Consider the following 23669-nt stretch of genomic DNA (forward strand, 5'->3'; position numbering starts at 1 on the left):
CACTGCCTATTCCACCCCCTGACCACTTTATGATTTATTCCTATTAATATGTTATAACATTTTGATCAAATTTAAATAATTCTGCCATGTTTCATGCTTACTGTCTGAAATACTGTATCTTCAGAAGATATTTCAAATCACTATGGCACTAGTTCTCAACTTTTAATACTTATTAGAGTCACTTGTGGTACTTGTTTAAATGTGCATTTCTGGACTCCTACCCTATGTGTGTGTGTGAGTCGCTCAGTTGTGCCTGACTCTTTTCAACCCCATGAACTATAGCCCACCTGGCTCCTCTGTCCATGGGATTTCCCAGACAAGAATTCTGGAGTGGGATGCTATTCCCTTCTCCACGGGATCCTCCCGACCCAGGGATTGAACCCAGGTCTCCCAAGTTGCAGGCAGGTTCTTTACCATCTAAGCCACCAGGGAAACTCAAGAACCCAATATTTGGGGCAAATAGCCTAAGTGCTGATGTAGATGGTCCAAGGATACGGCACTTTGGGATATGGTTTTGTGGGAAGCACGTGTTGTAGGAGAATGAAGGGGTGCACCAAAGAACAAAGAAGGGAGGAGTTTTGACGGCACAGCCTAGTTGTGTTGTGCCATAATCATTTCTCTAAAGCGCTACAACAGCCATATTACTCTTATCAACAATAAGTGTTTTAATCGGCTTTATATATCTTTCTCAGTCTTGCATGTCAAGTCCTGTGTTTGTTGCTAGTGCGCTGGTGTTGAGCACATTGCTTAAACTTTTCTGGTGTCAGATTTCTTATCTTTAAATCAGGGGAGCTGCCTTGGAAGGACCCTCTAGCTCCTTAAATCAGTGGACCAACTGGTAGATACATGTGTGATTTTTGTTAGTCTCTTTTTCTCTTTTCTCTTTTCTTTAAGGAAGTGACCACACTTTCCTTATTGTGTGATCCCATGCTGCCTTTAAGTTGTCCAGGGAGGCTCAGCTCTATGCTTTCATTCTTAGGTAGCCAAAGGGCCATGATGGATGGGAATGGGAACTGCCCTGGTCTGGGACGAGGAAGGGCCTGTGAGCTCTGTTGTGGCTCCAGGGAATTCCAGGGGCAAATTCAGGGAGACCTCAAATAAGAGTTTCTTCAGACTTAAGGCACTGCACTCAAATTCACAGTATTTGGTGAGAGGTTGTTATTGTTTAGTCGCTTCAGTGGTGTCCGACTCTTTGTGACCCCATGAACTGTAGCCCAGCAGGCTTCTCTGTCCATTGGGTTTTCCAGGCAAGTATACGGGAGTGGGGTGCCATTTCCTTCTCTAGGTGAAAGGAGAATTTCTAATATTATAGAGTTAGCTACAAGAGTAAGTTTTTATTTAGACAGAGTATCAGTAGATATCTTCATCTTGTACTGGTCAAGGCACCTGAAGTTTTGTAACAATGATTGGCTTTTTAAAATTTTATCTTATTTTTATTAGATTGTAGTTGCCTTGCAATGTTGTTAGCTTCTGCTGTACAGTAAAGTGAATCATGATATGCGTACATATTTCCACTGTTTCTTAGATTTCCTTCCTACAAATCAACAGTGATCTGTTTAGTTTTTACTTTTTCACCTATGTTTTTGACTTATCACCACATAAAGTAGAAAAAAAAATCTCCTTTTACCAAAAAAAAAAAAAAAAAAAAAGCTCATGGTAATTCAGACTTCTTCAGGATCTCACACCTTTCCTCCAAAACAGGACTTTTCTTTCATTGGATGATGAATTCATGAATATTTTTCCACAATGGACATAAATGATTAGGTGGTCTTCTAAAATCTTTAATTCTTATAGGCCCTGGCAAGCCTGTTCAAGGGTAATAGAAGGATTTAATGCCTTGTCTTCAGTGAAGAGTTATAACCTATGAATAAATATATGTGTGTGCTCATGGGACAGGTTTGAAGTGTGAAGTTAAATGCAGTAGAACATGGGATAGGGGGTGAAAACATGGGCTTTGGAGTCAGTTGGCTGTGTGGTCCCTTCCCCCACACTTACTGGCTGTGTGTGGCCTTCAGGTAAATGCTTTATTTCTCTAACCTTCAGTCATTTGGCATTAAATAATTTCACAGAGTTCTTATGATCCTTATATTACCACCCGGAATTTTTATGAGGATAACTCTTAGATACTTCCTGGAGTAAGGTGTCAGTAAACACAAAAACAGTTGTGAAATATTTGAGGAAAAGGTAGTTAATTGTGCTGAGTTCTGTAGGTATCAGTTTGATTAAACTGAGATTATCTTGCTTCCATAATTTGCAATTTCCTATTGTTCATTAATAACATAGTTTTTTAAACAAGGGCTTACCATTCAAAGTATTCATGATTTTTTTTTTCATGAAATTTTAACGTGAAGTTCAAACGTCATGTTGGGGAACAAGAAGAGGATACTAATTTGTGGATTGGATACTGTGCTTTTCACCTGGGTGACTACAAGAGAGCTTTGGAGGTTAGTTTAAAGTTGTTTGTTTTTTTTTTTTAAATAACTGTAGGGTTTTGAAATATTACTAAGTTTTGTATTATAATAATACATGCTTATGGTAAAATTCAAACAATACAGAGGGGAACAAAGGAAAAAGGAAAAAAGTCACCCTGTCTGCCTTCCTCCATCCTATTTCTTCGTTAACAGGAGTAAACATTGAATCTTTTTTGATGTATTGCTTCAGAAATCTTCTATATATATTCAAGTATATGTAGCAATGTTGTTTACTCTTTCCTTTTAGATATATACTAATGAGATTGTTCAATATATTAATATTAGTCTTTCTTAAGGAACTCTTCAGGAGAAGAAAAATAAGCCCTTTTGATTAAAAGTTTTATGATTCTTTTCTCAAAAAATGTTCATGGTTATTTTGAAAGGTTAATTTTAGACATAGGAAATATTATTTTATCTTTATATTTTAAAATATTTTAGTATAGTATTTATTGTTTATATTTTTAAAAGTATAGTTTTGAAAATTGTTTTTCTTGGTCATTGTAAACCCTACAATGGGTTTACAACCCTGCATTGTAAACCTAACAATCTATAGAATTATGGCTATACATAAAATTGTAGATGCCTTATGTCAATGATTTTTAACTCATAAATGAAATTATTTTGACCTTTCTTACATATTCTCACTCTCAAAATGTAATTTAAAGATATTAAAAACCTCCACTACTAAAATGAAAAATATCCAATATCATACAATGAGAAACTGATATGAACAAAAGCAACAAAATCAGTGAAGGAAAAGTGAAGATGTGAAGAGGGCAGAATAGAAGCTGGTAGTATTTGTGAAAGATTTAGAAGAGAGAGTAGGTCAAATGGAGTAAAACAGAAAATAGGCATGTGGTAAAGACTGATAGTAAAAGAGTATGTGGAAAATGTAGTTGACAAAGTGAATTTCAGAAACTGTCCTTAACAGGGAAGGAAAAACCCTCAAAGACCAAATTTTTAAAATGTAAAGCCAAGTAAACAAAGCCAGAAAACAATTAGAATGAAATAAAATTTGTAGTGTATTAAGGTATCAGATTTTAAGTTAGCTGAATCTATGCATTTTTAATATCTTTTTAAATGTCTTTTTAAGTTAGAAAAAACAAAATATTTTAGTTGTTTTTCATTTCTGCTGTTTGTTAGCCCATATCAGTATTAAAAGGGAAAGAAAATAAAACAAGTGTAGGGTTCTATGGGCAACAGTCCCACATGGGTAGGCTTGAGCCCTAACTGCAGTATTTAATATTACAGGTATAGACTATAAGGAGCACATGTGTGTACGTGATAAGTCGCTTCAGTCGTGTCCGACTCTTTGCGACTCTGTGGACTGTAGCCCTCCAGGCTTCTCTCTGTTCATGGGATTCTCCAGGCAAGAATATTGGAGTGGGTTGCCATGCCCTCCTCCAGGGGATCTTCCCGACCCAGGGACTGAAATTACATCTGCATCGGCAGGCAGGTTCTTTACCACTAGTGCCACTTGGGAAGCCCTAAAGAGCGTATAGAATTCTCCTAAATGTGAAATTGCCCAATCAAGAACTCCTATTCCATTATATATAAAGGAATGGCCCATTGATTGCTTTACTGCTATAAGGGATCTCTGCTTATTGTATATTTCAGGAATATGAAAATGCAATAAAAGAAGAAAATTGCAATCCTGAAGTCTGGGTGAACCTAGCCTGTACCTACTTCTTTCTTGGAATGTATAAACAAGCTGAAGCAGCTGGATTTAAAGGTAAATGAGCCCTTTTAATATCTGAAATTCATCACTAATACTAAGAGTCATTTTGGAGATTTTTAAACTTAATACCTTTCTCAAGGAAAAATCAAGTGACATTAAAAAGCTAAAAAAAAAAAACCAAAACAAACCAAGAAAGAAAAGCTCTACTCTTCAAAGCATATTGGATCTTAGCAACTTTATCTTTAAAGACAGAGTTAATCTCTGTGTGCTTTACCCTTACCCTCCCCACTTCACTTCCCCAGAATCTACAGCCAAAAATCAGAAGGATGAGAGAAGAAAAAGACAAGGTGCCTTTCTTAGGTCCTCCTGTGGTGGGACATTCATGCTATTGGTAGGAGTTGGGTATAGTTGGTCAAGCTCTCATGAATGTGGATTTTATAGCTTCTTGCCCTACTTCTAAATGAGAAGCCTAGTAATTTCAGCTTGAAGAATCCAGATTTCTTCCCTTTTGTTTGACTCATGAGGTCAGTCAACTTAGGAGAAGTGAATTCAAATTTGCAAATAAGTGTAGGGCAAAATGGAAATATGGGAGGAAAGATTAAGAATAATTAGAGTATGAATCAAATTAAAATCAAAGAAAGAAAGAGAAAGTAGGCAAAAGAATATTTGTTAGGAAATATGTGAGTGACGAGTGTATTCCAGGGTAGAATTCTTAGAGAATTAACTGGCACATACATATTTAGATAGAATTTCAGTTCAAGGTCATGGAAAATCTCTTGATTTGTACCCAAGTTGTTTCAATTTACTGATGTAGTTTTTCCCAATTCAGTTATAATGGTCTTTGTTTAAGTTATTTATCTCATGCTTCTAGACTTTGTGCGTAAAACAGTTAGTTGCATGTAAGGTGATCAAGGTACCTATCTTTCTTTCCATATATATTTTTTCTTTTTTAACATTGAAGTATGATTTTTTGTTGTAAAGAGATAGATTAATAATATTGAGTGTCCAGAATTAGGAATATTCTCCAAGAGCACAACGGGGATCTGGAATTTAAAAGATGTTAACCTTTTTGCTTGGCTATCTCTTTTAGATGGCAGATTATCATGCCAGAAGATCTGTGGAGAATGGGCTAGTATTTAGGAAAATACATGCGAGTGTTCTCAGTTGAGTCTGACTCTTTGCGACCCCATGGACTGTAGCCCACTGGGCTCCTCTGTCTATGGGATTTTCTGGGCAAAGATATTGGAATGGGTTGCCATTCCCTTCTGCAGGGGATCTTTGTGACCCAGGGATCAAACCTGCGTCTCCTGCAATGACAGGCAGATTCTTTACCACTGAGGCACCTGAGAAGCCCCATTTAGGAAAACATGGCAGTGTAACAATGAAAAGAAGAGTTCAGAAGAAACTGACAACACTGGATTCCTATATGTACTGATAGGACCACAACATTTGCTTCCCGTGTTTGGTTCCGCGTGTGAACTACACAGGATGGGCTGCTGCGGGCATTGTGAAGAGTGCAGGCTGTGCTTTACCATGACAGAGTCAGGAAGAACCAGTGTGGGCACGAGCAGAACCCCAGAGTGTTTTCCTTCTGGTTCTTGATGATGTTCCTTCTACTCCAGTAGGACTAGACTAAAATAGTATGTGTTATACAGAGACGTAGCAGGATCCCATGGGCGAGGATTTGGGAATATCCTTATCTGAGCCTCATGTCACTCCTGCAAGGGACTGAGTGCCACACACCATTGAGATCTTTAATAAGCACCTTGGATTTTCTTCCTCAGCTCCAAAAAGCCGACTTCAAAACCGCCTCCTCTTCCACTTGGCTCACAAGGTATTTCTGTGCTTATTTCACACTTTTTTTTTAAATGTAAAATTTTGTTTTCCCTTTTTAATTGACATAAATTAAAACTTTTGTTTTTAAAATATTTTTCTTTTTCTTTCTTGTTACCAGCATGGGTGAAAGAGAATTAAGTAGAAATTCTTGTTAATGATATGTTTAGAGCAAGTAGAATACAGGTATTAATTTTATAGGATTTTTCTCCCCCATTAATGTTTTTTACCCTGGTAATTTATTTAGAGATATTAGGTTTTAGTTCTTCTTAAGCAGTAGTCTTTTATGATTAGTTTGTTTCCACCATCTTATTATCTCTTAGGAAACAGAAGCAAAGATGCCTGTCCTGACTCCTGAAAATAAATACATACTTTTCTGAATTGCCTGCCTTCTGGCAATAATTTTGATGATCATCATAAAATTATTTCTTAATACTTTTTCATATTATAAAATCACACATGGTAGTAATCAAAATATAAATATGCAATAAAAAGATATTGTTGTTGTTGTTCTGTTGCTAAGTCATGTCTGACTCTTTGTGACTCCGTGGACTGCAGTGTCAGGCTTCCCTTTTCTTCACCATCTCCCAGAGTTTGTTCAAACGTCTACCACATTTAAAGTTAACTATATTTCAACCTTTGGGCATATCTCTTTAGGGGTAATCATTTTTTATATGCATATTTGTATTTTTGTTCATTTTGCAGAATGAGATTTATGTTAAATATATACTCTGTATTCTACAACTTGCCTTTAAATTATGAGCGTATCCCTGAGTCACTAGTCTTCAAACCCATCCTTTTTAAATAACAATCCATCATATGCACGTGCCACAATTCATTCAGCATTTCCTAGTTATTTGGCTTCAAGATTGGTTTTGATTTTAATTATAAAAATGAAATTCTAACATCCAAGAAATAGACTTATTGAGTTATTGAGTATGAACAATAAAAATTTAAAACTGTTAATTGATAGTGCTAAATTTTTACAGGAAATTTATCTATAGAGGTAGTATTTGAAAATAATTATTCTTGGTATATTTAAAAATTTCATGCTGTAATTATCTCTGTTCTTTCAATTTTTGCTTTACATGTTTTGCAGACTCTTATTAAGTGCATACAGATATAGAATTATTATGTCCATCTAGTGAATGGAAACACTTATCATTATCATTATGAAATGTCTGTCTTTATCTCTAAAACTCTTCTGTAAACACTACTTTGTCACGTTTGTGTAGCTCTATCAGCTCTCTTTTTGTTAGTGGTTGCCTATTACATCTTTTTATATCCGTTCATTCTCTACTTTTCTGTCATATTTTAAATGTCTCTCTAATAAACAACATATAAAAAAGATAGAAACATAGAAAATAAAAAGGGAGAGAGAAGATATAAAGAAAGAAATAGAAACAGAAAGTAAGAATGGGGGGGTTAAGTAATTAATGAGTTGTAACTAAAGGCTACGACTCTGTCTCTAGAGACTATTTTATCCTTTGTGTGAAGGAGAGATAAAGAAGACTGGGAGCTGAAGAGAAATAGGGAGAACAGAGGCAAGTGGCTGAAGGATGGGTGGAGTTAAATTTGTGTTACATAATTGTTGATTTCTCTAACCATACTCTAACATGAATTTTTATGTCTTTTTTCTCTCTTACAACTTTAGTTTAATGATGAGAAGAAACTGATGAACTTCCATCAGAATCTTCAGGATATCACAGAAGATCAACTCAGTTTGGCCTCAATCCACTATATGCGATCTCACTACCAAGAAGCCATTGATATTTACAAGCGAATACTGCTAGATAACAGGTGTGTGTCCTGTTACTCCTCCTTAGAACTCTCATTTTGTTACTTTCTTCTGTACCCAGTTTGGCTGAGGACCTAGTGTCCTTTGGTTCTAATATCACCGTGTGTTCAAGTCTGTTTAGCTAATAATCTGGTGAGATTAAGAACTCCTTATAGGCTATACTCCTTATTGTCTATTGTCTTTCCCCCTCTTAATTGCCCTCCCATTGAGTTTCAGTACCACAGGTATATTGTATATCTGGTTATGTACTGTATGTATATCCGTATACAGATATCTGTATATGTACTATATCTATGTATGTATATATATAAAATAAATATTATTTTTCATCTCTCCATAAGAACCAGTTTTCACCCCTTTGAGGCTGATATCACACCTGTTGAAAATGCATGGTCTAGATGTATCCATTTCAGTGTTGTAGTTACATTGAAGGTAATTTGCTGACAAAATTAGAAACAAACTATTCTAAAGAACTAGTATTCCAACTTTATCAGTGACTACTTGGTCTCTCTTCTGCATCCCAAAACGTCTCATCCATCTCCCTTCTCCCTCCTTTTGCAGTACTGTCATAGTCTCCCACCTGTTCCATTCTCAGGTATCCAACCTACTTGCCTTGTCTGTCCATGTTCTGTATGGTGTCAGCTTATTTGCATTCATACTTCATTACTGATTATATTAGTTTTGTTGGGTTTTTTTTAACATGAAGAGGTAGTAGTTGAACTTCTCCCTTTCTCCTCTAGTTGTCATCTTTTACTCTGCTTATATCAAAACACTCAAATATTATAACACAAAAAGAAAAAGACTACACTGATCATATTGCCTTTTTCTTTAAAAAAAAAAGAAATGTCCTCTTTGCCTTACTGTCCAGTTGAGCCATTAAAAATGTCTGTAGTTTGACAATATTTTTGTGAAGTAGACTTAAATTGTTAATCCTTAATTTTTTTCATCTAATAGGGAATACCTTGCCCTCAATGTTTATGTGGCCCTATGTTACTACAAGTTGGATTACTATGACGTGTCTCAAGAAGTTCTGGCTGTTTATCTTCAGCAAATTCCTGATAGCACCATCGCGCTCAATCTTAAGGCCTGTAATCATTTTCGCCTTTACAACGGCAAAGCCGCTGAGGTAGTGATGAAATTTGTTCTTAATTCACTTAATTCCAGTTTGAATTACCCTATACTTCCCAGGTTATTCATAAAACTATTAGCTGTTACTCTTGATTAATATCCCTTTGTTGTTGCCAGTGTGATTCTATAAGAAGCCAACTGTATAAATATTTATATTTACCAGATATTCTAAAAAATAATGTTGACTTCTGAATTCTCTGTGTGCATCTGATAAACTATAGATGATCTTTGTCTGTGTCTTACATTACCATAAATATGTTAAAAACCAAGTACTTCTGCTTCTTTGTCTGAAATATGTTTGTGGCTCAGAGTCATCAACACGTAATCAGAAACCTAGAGTGCCCATGGCTCTCTTCTCCTTCGTCCGCACTCTAATTTTCTACCTGTTCCTGTCATTTCGGTTCCAGATACCTCTCTTCTCTGTGCCTCCTCTTTTGCCACTGCTCTCGTTCAGGCACTCCTTACCTCTTGTTTCAACTCCCCAAATAATTTCCTTGCCTCTCGTCTTTGTTCTCTTCAGTCCAGTCATTGAGTTTGTTTCACACACCCAGATCCTCCTACTGCCCTGGCTTTGTACACTACATTCTGTTTCCTGGAGTGCCTTTCTCTGCTTAGTGATACTGCAGTATCTCCTTTGAGGTTACCCCAAGAAGCTATAGTGGGAGGCATTTTATAAGTAGTTAGAAAGTGGTTAACTTATAGGCACTGTGCAGAATACTTTGTATCCATTATTTAGTTCTCCTGACAATCCTGTGGATAAATTCTGTTAAATAGCTCTCTCTTTTTCCCTTTTTTTGATTTGTTTCCTTGTTGTTATAGCTCTTGTTTTATTTGAAACTGAGTATACAGGAGTCCATACATTATGATCTCATTTTATTAAACTACACACAAACACACGCATACACATATGTATGCATATGAAGATAGATATAAATAGCATGTTCTATACTATATCTATACAGATTCGGGTATATATATTTGAATATACTTTATGTATAGATATGTTTAGGTTAACCCTATGAGGGAGTCCATGAGTACAAATTACTTCCTTGGCCATTACTTTAGTTGATGTCAGAAGCCACCAAAATTTAAATGCAAAATTTCTTTATGTGCCAACACCCTGCCCAAAAGGTAGTGTAAGTGGCATCATACCAGCCTAGATTAGGGGAAGGAATGATTGTGCTCAGTCGTGTCTGACTCTTTGGTGACCCCATGGACTGTAGCCTGCCAGACTCCTCTATTGATGGGATTTTCCAGGCAAGAGTATTGGAGTGAGTTGCCATTTCCTCCTCCAGGGGGGTCTTCCCAACCCAGGGATCAAACCTGCATCTACTGCGCCTCCTTCATTAGCAGGCGGATTCTTTACCACTGTACCACCTGGGAAGTCCAGAATAGGGGGAGGAAGGAAGAAATTGAAACTAGAAAATAAACTACTATATCAAACAAAATTTATTGTGTAATAGCAGGAAGCACTATTGATATACTTTACACTAACAGCAGATTGAGTTGGTGAGTGAAACCGCATTTATCAGCTGGTGGATAGAGAACATATATCCTTAACATTTGCTCAGGTTCACTTTTCATGGCTTGTGTTGATAAAGGTGCTCACTTGAGGCAAAAGAAATGCCTACAATTAAATTGCTTAGTATGCAATGGAACGGTTGCTTTATGTATGAAATAAAATACATTCTTGGATATCCTCATTTCAGCTAAAGTCCCTGCCTAATTAACTAGTTCCCAGCATCAGCAGTTTAATAGTAAACTGGATTTGCAATTTGATCTTTAATTAGAGTTTTGGTTAAAATAAATAAAAGAAGTATATTTTTGTCTTTCTATATTGAGTCAGTCTTGGGGGCTTTGCCAATTTTGGCAAAGGTCCAACCTATTAAATGCTTATATTTTGTCTGCACATGTTCTTTCCATCGTCTGGAATGGGTGACATGGCTAACCAATATGTTCTAGATCTAATGCTATCCAACGCAGGACGGCAAATTGTACTTCTTACTCACTAAAAGCATGCTTTTTCATTTGAAATTGTGCCCGTGCAGATTACATATTGATTGTATAATGTTCTCCAGCAGTAGATAACTATGACAAATGTACCCTTAGGAGCTTTCTTTCTTTCTTTTTATTTGACAACAATAGGATATAGTTTGTTTTTACTTATAATAGTTTTATTAAATCTTCTAAAAGCAACCATTCCTCTAGTGTCTTTTATAATGGGCTCTATATTATAATTCATTCTCTCCCCAAACACCAAAGCATTCTGCTCTTCTCTAGTAAGCATGAAATATTATGTAATGATTCATTCAATCCTTAAAGTCCTTCGAACAACTCGCCCAAAGTTATACAACTAACAAGTGAGAAATTCAGATCTCTAAGGCCCATAGATGGCTGGTTCATGTTGATGTTTGACAGAAAACAACAAAATTCTGTAAAGCAATTATCCTTCAACTAAAAAATAAATTTAAAAAAAGAAACAAAACAAAACAAAAAATAAAGCCCATAGACGTAACCACTAAAATTTAATGCAAATTTAGGTGTGCATTCTTCTCTGCTCTTAGCTTATATATATATATAACTTATATATATGTATACACACATACACATGTAATAATACAGCTACCAAATAACAATCATGATTTTATATATATATAATCAAACAATATGGTTATTATATCTTACCAACAAATAATTGGTAATAATATGGCTATTATATATGATTCTATATCTATATATAAAATCATGCTTATTGTTTGGTAGTTGCCTAATTACCTTTTTTTTTTTTTTTCTGAACAAGTTTTATTATTCACAGAGAGGAAGGAGCTCTGTCCTTGGCTGCAACTTTCCTCATGACTACCAGGACATTACTCAGCTCCTCTCCCTTTTTCTTGGCATGGATGTGTGTCCCCACCCTTTTCTTGCTGAACTTGAGGCCCTGCTTTCAGAGACCTTGAGCAGCTCCATGGCTTGCCACTCCTAAGGGGTGAAGCTGCAGACCTCTCAGATCATGAGGCTGGTTCTTGGTGAAGTGCCCACAGTAACAGTGGCTATAGCTCTGTTGGCTCACATTCTTAGTCATCTTGTAGGCCTTGCCGATGCCCACGGTCATGGGGTAGCACAGAGCCGTGGCACTGAGCTGCATGGGGGCCCTTAGGGTCCAGATGGCGGTGGGTCCTACTGGAGCAAGGCCTCATGAACCTGCTTTAATTATCTTTAATCTAGATAAGCTTATTGAGAGTTGAGCCTTGTGACATTTATATCCCAGGACCTGGCACAATGTATATACAAAGTTGATGCCAATGAAGTAATGGTTGAATGAGAAATTTAAAATATGACTAACAGATTAAGGGCGAGTCATGTTTAAAAAAAGGAGGAGGTTCAAAACAGGTCAATAAAGATGAAGATTAAGAAAAAGCCATTGGGTTTCATAATTGGTATTTCCTATGCTGATTAGAGTATCATTATTATTGAGTGTTGAAGCTAGATGTCAAGGAGATAAGGAGTGAATGAGTAACCTCTTGGACTGAGAAATGTCCTAAGGGATATGGCAGAAGAAAGACAAGTAGATGAAGAAATAGAAGCAGTGAGTATAGGATGCTTGTGAAAGGAAGGAATAGTTTCAGAGGATAAAGACATTTTATCCAAATTCCAATCTTAGGTTTCTAGCTATGTGGTTTCAGTACAAAGTATGCAAAATAACAGTACTGAATTATTGTAGGTTTTTGTGATGTATATAAAGTCCTTAACTTTATATACATAGTAGATAGTGAGCTGAGCAATTATCAAAGATTTTATAGGCTGAAACATGTCAGATTTATCTTTTTATGTTTAGTGCTTTTTGTATTTTGTTTAAAAAAATATTTCCTAGCCCAAATTTTGTTCTCTGATATTCTAAAAGCTTATTGTTTTGCCTTTTACAAACCCAAATTATCTTAATTATATCTAAAAGGTTTTGTTTCTCAATTAATGACAAAGATTGACAAGTTAGATTGAAAAGACAAAACACTAATACATGTTTTAAATATTAGTGTTGTTGTTGTTGAGTCATTAAGTCCTGTCTGACTCTTTGGGGGACTCCATGAACTGCAGTACTCCAGGCTTCTCTGTTTATCACCAACTCCTGGAGCTTGCTCCAACTCATGTCTATGAGTCAGTGATGCCATCCAACCATCTCATCTCTGTTGCCCCTTCTCCTCTTGTTCTCAGACTTTTCCAGCATCAGGGTCTTTTCCAAAGAGTCAGCTCTTCACATTGGGTGGCCAAAGAATTGGAGCTTCAGCCTCAGCCCTTCCAATGAATATTCATGGTTGATTTCCTTTAGGATTGACTGGTTTAATCTCCTTGCTATCCAGGGGACTCTCAAGAGTCATCTCCTGCTGCGCAGTTCAAAAGCATCCATTTTTCGATGCTCAGCCTTCTTTATGGTCCAACTCTCACATCTGTTTACAACTATTGGAAAAACCATAGCTTTGACTATGCGAACCTTTGTCGGCAAAGTGATATTTCTGCTTTTTAATATTCTGTCTAGGTTTGGCATAGCTTTTCTTCCAAGGAGCAAGCATCTTTTAATTTGGTGGCTGCAGTCACCGTCCACAGTGATTTTGGAGCCCAAGAAAATAAAATCTGTCACTGTTTCCACTTTTCCCCATCTATCTGCCATGAAATGATGGGACCAGATGCCATATCTTCATTTTTTGAATGCTGAATTTTAAGCCAGATTTTTCACCTTCCTCTTTCACCTTCATCAAGAGGCTCTGTAGTTCCCCTTTGCTTTCTGCTATTAAAGTGGTATCATCTGCATATCTGAAGTTATTGCTACTTCTCCTGGCTGTCTTGATTCCAGCTTACGCTTCATCCAGCCCAGCATTTCACATGATGTACTCTGCATATAAGTTAAATAAGCAGGTGACAATATACAGCATTGATGTACTCCTTTCCCGATTTTGAACCAGTCCATTGTTCCATGTCCAGTTGTAACTGTTGCTTCTTGTCCTGCATACAGGTTTCTCAGGAGGCAGGTTAAGGCGGTCTGGTATTCCCATCCCTTTAAGAATTTTCCACAGTTTGTTGTGATACATACAGCCAAAGGCTTTAGCAATGAAGCATAAATAGATGTTTTTTTTTAATTCCCTTGCTTTTTTCTATGATCCAGCATATGTTGGCAATTTGATCTCTGGTTCCTCTGCCTTTTCTAAATCCAGCTTGAACATACGGAGGTTCTTAGTTCATCTGCTGCTGAAGCCTAGCTTGAAGGATTGTGAGCATAGTCTTGCTAGCATGTGAAATGAGTGCAATGGTATGGTAATTTGAACATTCTTTGGGATTGGAATGAAAACTGACCTTTTCCAGTCCTGTGGCCACTACTGAGTTTTCCAAATTGGCTACCACATTGAGTGGAGCACTTTAACAGCATCTTCTTTTAGAATTTGAAATAGCTCAGCTGGAATTCCATCACCCCCACTAGCTTTGTTCATAATAATGCTTCTTTAAGCCCACTTAACTTCACACTCCAGGATGTCTGGTTCTAGGTGAATGACTACACCACTGTGGTTATCTGGGTCATTAAGACCTTTCTCGTTCAGTTCTTCTATGTGTTCTTGCCACGTCTTCTTAATCTCTTCTACTTCTGTGATTCCTTGCCATTTCTGTCCTTTATTGTGCCCATCTTTGCATGAAATGTTCCCCTGTTATCTCGTTTGTTTGAAGAGATCGCTAGTCTTTTTCATTCTATTGTTTTCCTCTTTCTTTGCATTATTCACTAAAGAAGGCTTTCTTATCTCGTGCTATTTTCTGGAAGTCTGCGTTCAGTTGGGTATATCTTTCCCTTTCTCCTTTGCCTTTTGGTTGTCTTATTTTCTTAGGTATTTGTAAAGTCTCCTCATTCAGCCACTTTGCCTTCTTGCATTTCTTTTTCTCTGGGATGGTTTTATACAATGTATAAACCTCTGTCCATTGTTCTTCAGACACTGTCTACCAGACCTAATCCCTTGAACCTAGTTGTCATCTCCACTGTATAATCATAAGGGATTTTCATTTTAAATATAGGACACAGAAAATTTGAATGTGAAAGCATGTATATCATGAGGAATATTTCTTACATGATTTCTATCATGTTTTTGTACTTTTAGACAAGTCTTTTTAACTCTAAAATAAGATGACCTACGTCTTCTATTTATACCTCTATGTTTTAACAGCTTTATTGAGGAATAACTAACGTACCATGTAGTCACCCTTTTGAAATACACAGTTCTGTAGGTTTTAGTATATTCACCACTGTGTTTAATCTTCACCACAGTCAATTTTATTCATTTATTTATTTATTTTTAAACACTTCCCCCCCCCCTACTTTTGACTACACCATGCAGCTTTCAGGATCTAACTTCCCTAACCAGGGATTGATCCCACACCCTTGGCAGTGAAAGTGCTGAGTCCTAACCACTGGACTGCCAGGGAATTCCCACCACAGTCAATTCTAAAACACTTCCATTACTTCATAAACAAACTCTATAATCTATAGCTATCAACCACCATCCCGCCAACCCCAAACAGCTACTAATCTACTTTCCGTTTCTATAGATTTGTGTGTTTTGGATATTTCCTCTAAAAAGGAGTCATATATTAATATATAACCTTTTATGATTGGCCTGTGTTACTTTAGCTTAATGTCTATGAAGTACATTGTGTTATAACATGTCTCAGTACTTCATTCATTTTTATTACCAAATAATATTCTATTGTATGGATATACCACATTGTATCTTTCCAATTGTCAGAGATGGATATTTGGATTGTTTCCACATTCTTCCTATTATGATAATGCTGCTGTAAACATGTATATACATGCTTTGGGGCATGTTTTGAATATGTTTCATTTCTCTTGGGCATATACCTAGAAATGGAATTCCTGGGTCATATGGTAGCTATATTTAATTGAGGGACTTTCAGACTATTTTCCAAAGTGGCTGTACCAGTTTCCATTCCCATTAGCAATGTGTGTAAGAGTTTGGAGTTTCAATTTTTCTACATCCTTACCAACAGTTGTTATTATCTGTCTTTTTTCTTCTAGCCATCCCAGTGGATGTGGATTGGAATCTCACTGTAATTTTGATTTGTATTTTCCTGATAGCTAGAATGATGTTGAGCATCTTTTCATGTGCAGTGAGTGCTGCTTTAAATTTTGTGCCCTGCTCATCTCACTTGCCTCACCTTTTGTCCTGGCTGGCCCTGTCTGAGATCAAAGCTAGCCTCATAATACTAAAAGATTTTGTCTTTTCACTTTCATTCACTTTTGAGTGTGCAGTGAAGTTTTCCAGAGACAGCATGATTTCAAAATAGGTTGATTGCAGGCACAGATATGCCAATCAAGCTGTCATCTGTTAAGGCAGACATTGAAGAGACTTGCAAAAATAGATCACAGTACCATTCTTCTCACTAAATTTTTGTATTGGTAAATACAGTTTTTTTTTTAAAAATGAAAAATATGTTATTTGTGTTAATGTATAGTTAGTTTATTAGTACTTTTGATTAATTGAATACTTGAAAATTTCTGTTTTAATTTCTAATACAATATATATGAATGGCTGTAACCCACTGAAACAAAAACTCTTTGGGATCCTTAGTAATTTTTAAGGTTTAAAAAAGATCTTGAGATCAAAAAGCTTGAAAACTGCTGAACTAGCCTAATATTACCCAAGACTTTGGAATTCCTGCTGTAGACAAGAGGAGATTAGTAAAAGGTTGCTAAATAGGTGTGAATTCCCATATGGCATCAGGTAGAACAAGTTTGTAGTGCTTAGTGAAAACAGTCAAGAATTTAATTATTTTATCCAGAAAATCTTAGGTATCCACTGATGGAGGTAGAAAAAGAAGGTGAGAATTAGTCAGAATTATAGATTGGCAAGAGGGAATAGCAGAAAGCTGAGGAAGTGGATAAATAAGTCTCAGACATTACTAAAGACACTGTAGAAATGGCTGACCATTTGTTCTAGGGGAAGTTAAAGAAGCAGGATAAAACAAAAGAGATCTGATAGTTCTAATAAATAATAACATAGAAGGGAGAAGGTACATTGATTGCATTATGTAAATAAAGGCCAATTCAGCAGGAAGAAAGTATAGGAAAATTCAGGACACAGGTGGAATGGTCAGATTGAAGAATCAACCTTAGTGGACTTCCCTGGTGTTACAGTGGTTGAAAGTCCAACTGCTAATGTAGGAGACACAAGTTCAATCCCTGGTCCAGAAAGATTCTACCTGCTGTTGAGCAACTAAAGCCGGTGTACCATACCTACTGAGCCTGGGCTCTAGAGCCCTTGACCACAACTACTGAACTACTGAGCCCGAGTGTTGCAGCTACTGAAGCCCAAGTACCTCAACCCCATGCTCTGCAACAAGAGAAGCCTACACACTTCAATGAAGAGTAGCCCCCTCTCACCATAACTACAGAAAGCCCACGTGCAGCAGTAAAGACCCAGTGCAGTCAAAAATAATAAGTAATACTTAAATAAGTTAATTAATATAAAATGTTAAATAAAGAAAAATAACCAACCTTAGCTGTTAAAAGTTTATCACCTGAAAGGAAAGACTAACTCTAGGAGTCTTTAGATTTGGGTTCACCAGTTTCAGACTGGCTGCTTAGAAGTTTAGTCATTTAATGTTTATAAGCCTCAAGGTTCTCATCTGTAACATGAGGAGAATAATAATTACATTGATTATTTCTCAGAGCCCTGCAGAACAAAGGAAGCAGCATGTTAAATTCTTTGTAAGCTATAAAACTTTGTAATTCTTACAGGTAATGTAAGAACTATACACTTGTCATTTTCATAAGCCTTTCCTTTTTTTAATTTCAGGCAGAACTCAAAAGCTTGATGGACAACGCTTCTTCTTCCTTTGAATTTGCTAAAGAGCTCATCAGGCACAATCTGGTGAATAAGAGTTTCTAGTCTTAATGATTTGAGGCCTACCCTATTTTGGGTACATTATAGTGGTTGGGAAGATGAATGAAGGGAAATATCTCACCAAGTATTTCTCTACTCCAAGTGAATTCTTTCTTCTTGTGGAGGAGAGAGAATGAGTTTAAGATACCAGGTTCTTCCCTTACTGGGAAGGCAGTAACACATACTTTAGAAAGAAGTGTGAGGCAGTGAGATCCAAGTGTTCATTTTGTTGGCAAAGACAAAGGAACATATCCTTTACTTTCTGATGAAAGTGAAAATCCTTTACTTTCTAATGAAAGTAAAAGTTGAGCTGGTCTTTGAAGAATGACTTGGATTTAAAGGGTTCGTTAGTGCCAAGGACATGAATGAATGAATGAATGAGGAAGACGTATGTGAGCAGACTGAATTTACTGGAACAGAAAATTTGCACTGGGATAGTTGGTAAAAAAAAAAAAAAGATTCAGATAAGTTTCAAGTTTGACTCAATTGACTCAGCAGTAAAGTGGGCGCAGAGCAGCTATATTCAACTCAGACACCTGGGGACACTGAGCATATTACTCAGTATTGTTGAGTTTCAGATTCCTTGTGTGAATATGGCAATAATAATAACTACACCTTTTCCTTCTGATTTCTCTGCACCTTCGTTAGCACGAAGTCTCCCAGTACCAATGCTGAAAACCATAGCTGGTTTAGACTCTCTCTTCCCCTTTATTTCTGATACTCAGTCACTTAATCCTATTAATTCTTCGTTGGCAGTGTTTTCTATTTATTCCATTCCTCCTCTAACTCAGGCCTCCATCACAGAGTTTTCTGAGATTATTTTGCATTATGAGCTCCTGCCTCTAACCTTTTCACTTCTAATTTAGTCTATAAATTAAAGCCAGATTCATTTTTGTGGAGAATATGATATGTTAGAGAGAGTAGTCTGGAAATTAAACTTGGAAAGAGATTAAGACTGGAAGATTAAGAGATTAACATTTAGGAGTTTTCATAAGAGTAGGGATAGCTGAAGAAAAAGTTAAAAAAAGAGAAATACTTTTCAAGAGAGTGTTTGTATTTAAGGGGCTGAAAGAGGAGAATAAGAAAATAACTCAAAAAAGGGCAGGCAAGAGAAAACACCTACATAATGTACAACCCCTTCTGCAACACAGGTTTGAAATGCATGGGTCCACTCATACACAGATTTTTCTCAGTCATAAATACAATACTATCTGAGGTGGGTTGAATCCTCATATATGGAGGAACCCTGCATGTGGGTGGCTGACTGTAAATTATATTTGCATTTTCAATCAGCGCCCTTAAACAATCCCCCTTACTGTTGTTCAATAGTCAACAGTCATTTTATAAAAGTTTTCTAATTTTTATATAATTTTTAAAGGTTATACTCCATTTACAGTTATTACAAAATATCAGCTATGTGCTCTGTGTTATACAAATACGTCTTTATATCCTTACACCCAATAGTCTATACTTCCCCCACCCCCCACATACTGCCTTCCCCACTGGTAACCACTAGTTTGTTCTCTATATCTGTGAGTCTGTCTGCTTCTTTTCTGCTCTATTCACTGGTGTGTTGAATTTTTTTTTAGATTCCACATATAAGTGATATCAAACAATGTTTGTCTCTCTGTCTGACTTATTTCACTTAGCATAATGCCCTCCAGGTCCATCCATGTTGCAAATGGCAAATTTTTCATTATTTTTTATGGCTGAGCAATATTCCATTGTATATACAGACCACATCATCTTTGTCCATTCAGCTCGTCTGTTGATGGACACATAGGTTGCTTCTGACTGTAATGTCATTGTGCTGTGCTGTGCTTAGTCGCTCAGTCATGTCCGACTCTTTGCAACCCCATGGACTGTAGCCCACCAGGCTCCTCTGTCCGTGAGGATTCTCCAGGCAAGACTACTGGAGTGGGTTGCCATGCCTTCCTCCAGGGGATCTTCCCAGTCCAGGGATTGAACCCAGGTCTCCTGCATTGCAGTGGATTTTTTACTGTCTGAGCCACCAGAGACGCCACCACAGAAGTTGTAATGTCATTACAACTACACGTTTTAATCACCCAGGAGATTTTTTAAAATATTAATGTGTGAGATTTTTATTGAATGGTTGGGCTAAGGTTCAACTATCAGTACTTCTCTTAAAAGTTTTCCAAGTGGATATGATATACAGCCAGAGTAAAGAACCTTTATATATACATATAACTGGAAGGTGCATATTAGCTAGTGATGGGGGTTATACTTGGAGGGTGGGATTAAAAAGAAAAGTGAGAAAATGGTAATTTTCCTTTTGCCTGTTGTAATGCTGCTGCTGCTACTGCTAAGTCACTTCAGTCGTGTCCGACTCTGTGTGACCCCATAGACGGCAGCCCACCAGGCTCCCCCGTCCCTGGGATTCTCCAGGCAAGAACACTGGAGTGGGTTGCCATATGTAACTTTTTTCTAGTAAATACAGATTAATTTTATAGTTTAAGATAAAACCTGAAAAAAATATTAAGCAGTACAAATTGTTACTGACGTCAGCTTTTGCAGTCAGACCTGATGTCAAAATCAAGTACACTATATACTAGCTTTGTAACTGTGGGTGGGTCACTAAACACTGATGAGTCTCTATGTTCTCTTATGTAGAATAGAGGCAATCACAGCACCTACCTTATTTCCTTGTGAAGATGAAATGAGGTAATATATGTAAGGTACCTCAGGCAGTATACAGCATACAGTAAGCATTTAGTAAACAGTGCTTTTATTGTCATGCTGTGGCCACCAGTGTCAAAACTGCAGATATGTCATAGAGCAAGAAGAGAAGAAAGTCTATTGAATTTGGTCAAAGGGGTTGATATTTGTGACTTGTAGAATGGGTTTATTAGTGTGCAGAAAGCAGCAGCAAGTTTTCTGGGAGGTTAAGGAGAGGAAGAGAGGAAGTTGAAACAGCAAACCACTTACTTTTCAAGTGTGGCATTGAAAAAAGGAGAAAAAGTACGATGCTTTTCAGAGGGAACAGTGGCACCAAATGAAGTGAAGATTTTTCAAGAGAGTAGAAACCTTTGTGCATATTTAAAGTTGAGAAGTGGACCAGGATTAATGAAATAGCATATTACTGCAGAAACAAGATCCAAATGGAGTTAAAATCATGACATCAAAGAAGACAATTGTAGGAATTAATCTTGGCAAGGGAAGGGAACATCTTAGACAAGGAAAACCAAAAAAAAAAAAAAAATGACCAGATGGATATTTTGATATAGAAAGAAGAGCTTGGGTAGTTTATGCCTGATTGCCTTGATTTCTGTATATTTATTTGTGAAATAATTTACTAGTCAGATACTGTGCTAGGCTGTGGGTACAAAACAGCATGTAAAACCATCCTTTCATGGATGGTGTTTTTGTTTTAGCCATCCTCTGTAGCTTTTATTACCATATGACAGCATACTTAAGCTTGCTCTTTGAAGGTCTCTCCCCATTTGAGTACAGACTATATACTATAGACAGGACTATATACTATAGTATAACTATAGTATAAGTCAGACAGGAGAAGGACTTTTTCCTGGTGTAGCCCTGGTATTACAATACCAGGCATATAGTAGGTGTTAATGAATATTTACTAATATTTTAATAAAACAAAATATAACCTACAATATGGCATGGATGTAGCCCACTTTAACTTATTTCATTCTTATGATAACTCTGAAAGGTGGACATTACTAATGCCATTTAGAGATGAGGAAATAATCTCAGAAGGATTTCAGAAATTCCTTCATGGAGTTTTTAATGTAGAATATCTGTCTAGAAAAAAGTTTCATTAATTATTGGGTACTTTAAGAGTTTTGTATAGTTCTTATGAGGAGAAAAGGAAATATATGCAATAGGGCTATGCCTTTATTCTATTTCTTACATTTAGGATGACTTTTTTTCTGGCTGTGAAGCACATGGGACTTAGTGCCCCAAACAAGGATCAAATCCATAGCCCCTACACTGAAGCACAGAGTCTTAACCACTTGACTGCCAGAGAAGTCCCTAGGATGCCTTTTTTTTTTAATGAGGTCAAGGTCATGTGTGTATAGAGAAAGCTTCAAAAATGTATTCGTCCCTCCAAAGAGTAACTGTTGTGCCAGCTCCGTGTGTATTTCCACCAATAAACATACTCGTATTTGCTGCCATAATAGTGGCTTTTCTCTCTTTAGGTAGTTTTCCGAGGAGGAGAAGGGGCTTTGCAGGTTTTGCCTCCCCTGGTTGATGTCATTCCTGAAGCTAGGCTAAACTTAGTGATTTACTATCTTCGTCAAGGTAAGAGAAATGTGTCTTGATCTTGCCTATGTAAGACATTTTAGAACATTTATTCTCCAACTGAACTACTTGCTTAACCTTTAAAATCACTTCATAATACTTCCAAAAATATATTTGCAGCAGGTTCACAGGACAGAGCAAATTTATTGATATTTATTTGTTGTGCCTTTTCTCTTTATCTCCTCTTTCCTCTTCTGTTGCTTCCCATTCTGGTTTTTTTCTTTTCCTCTTATTTTTCTGCCCTTTGTCCTCTATTCATTTTATTTCAGGTTTTCTGTTTTTCCTTTCCCTCCCTCATTTCTTCTTTTCTGTGTGTTCCTCGGTGTGTAATGTCCATCTACAGTTCCTTGTGTCTTTTCTTTCTCATCATTAACTTTTTTATTTGCTCTAATTATCTGTCTTTCTGTTTCCTTGTGCCCCCAGCTTCTGTGAAATATTAAGATGCGAAGTGAGCTTGGTATTTGTTGCCCCTAAGTAAGGATAAATTGGAGGCACAGGCCCAAGCAGTGTGTTGTCTCACAGTCGTGAGCACAGGGTGGGAACTCCCACGAAGCGGTGCTGGCAGTCTGTCATAGGCCTCAGACTAAGTGTGGGCCGTTTAAGGTGCATGGTAGGAACCAACCAGACAACATCCTCATCGAGGGAAATGTGAAGTGTTTATTAACAGGAGACCATGAACTTGCAAATAGTTCTCTCCCATTTAGCACAAAGAAATAAACTTTTGGACAAGAATTAAAGAAACACCTTATATATTTTATAAACTAATTTTTGTTCTAAGAACTTTCAAACATAAACAAAACAAAAGTTAATAGTATGAACACCCAAATAATAACCCCAGATACAACAGTCTTGTAGATATTGCCAGTCTTTCTTCATTTATTCTCCCTCTTCCAGTTTTGTTGTGAAATATTTTAAAGCGAGTCCCAGCCTTTGTGTCATTTTACTCCTATGTACTTTATATATATATATATGCACACACACACACATATATATATATATTTTAAAATGGATGTTTTTCTTATATAATTACAATGCCATAAGCATATACTTCCCTGTTCCTTATTTTTAGTTTGAACCCTTAAGTGCTTCGTGGCTTAATATAGGTTTCCTACAGATATTTGGTTCTCTACTACTAAGCATTGAACTTGATGGAGAGGTAAGAGACAGGAAAAGCAAATCATACTTCTCATCAATATTTGAAGGACCTTATCATTTGGGGCGACTGTTTCAGAAAAGTTTGCTAGGATACAGACTAATATGGCTACTTATTTCTTATATTTCAGATGATGTACAGGAAGCTTATAACTTAATTAAGGATCTGGAACCTACTACTCCTCAGGTAATTGACAATGTGTTACATTTTTACTAACCAAGTTCTGTTGAAGGTGGAATTTCTGTTGAAAGGTAGTTGGAAGGCATATTAGGGAAGATTCCTGCTTGTAGACTCTCAGGAAAGTTTGTGTATGTTGATCTGGGAATATTACCTGAGACTTTTGATATGAGAGTCAATATTCTGGGCTTTTTTGACATTTGTAAACTCC

General features: G+C 36.7%; 1 protein-coding gene and 1 pseudogene across 1 annotated transcript in view; one reads left to right on the forward strand and one right to left on the reverse strand.

The window, feature by feature from the left end:
• Nucleotides 1-4103: 4103 nt before the first annotated feature.
• Nucleotides 4104-23669, forward strand: part of IFT56 (intraflagellar transport 56) — a 32100-nt gene continuing 12534 nt past the window's right edge. The window contains exons 1-7 of the mRNA XM_068972864.1: nt 4104-4203; nt 5934-5983; nt 7637-7782; nt 8735-8906; nt 17758-17832; nt 22026-22128; nt 23412-23467. Of these exons, the coding sequence (XP_068828965.1) occupies nt 4170-4203; nt 5934-5983; nt 7637-7782; nt 8735-8906; nt 17758-17832; nt 22026-22128; nt 23412-23467 (636 nt within the window). The 5' untranslated portion in view covers nt 4104-4169. The remainder of the gene's footprint in view (nt 4204-5933; nt 5984-7636; nt 7783-8734; nt 8907-17757; nt 17833-22025; nt 22129-23411; nt 23468-23669) is intronic.
• Nucleotides 11718-12053, reverse strand: LOC138080169 (large ribosomal subunit protein eL36 pseudogene; annotated as a pseudogene).

Source organism: Capricornis sumatraensis, chromosome 5 (assembly GCF_032405125.1).
Source record: "Capricornis sumatraensis isolate serow.1 chromosome 5, serow.2, whole genome shotgun sequence".
NCBI classification, from domain to species: Eukaryota; Metazoa; Chordata; class Mammalia; order Artiodactyla; family Bovidae; genus Capricornis; species Capricornis sumatraensis.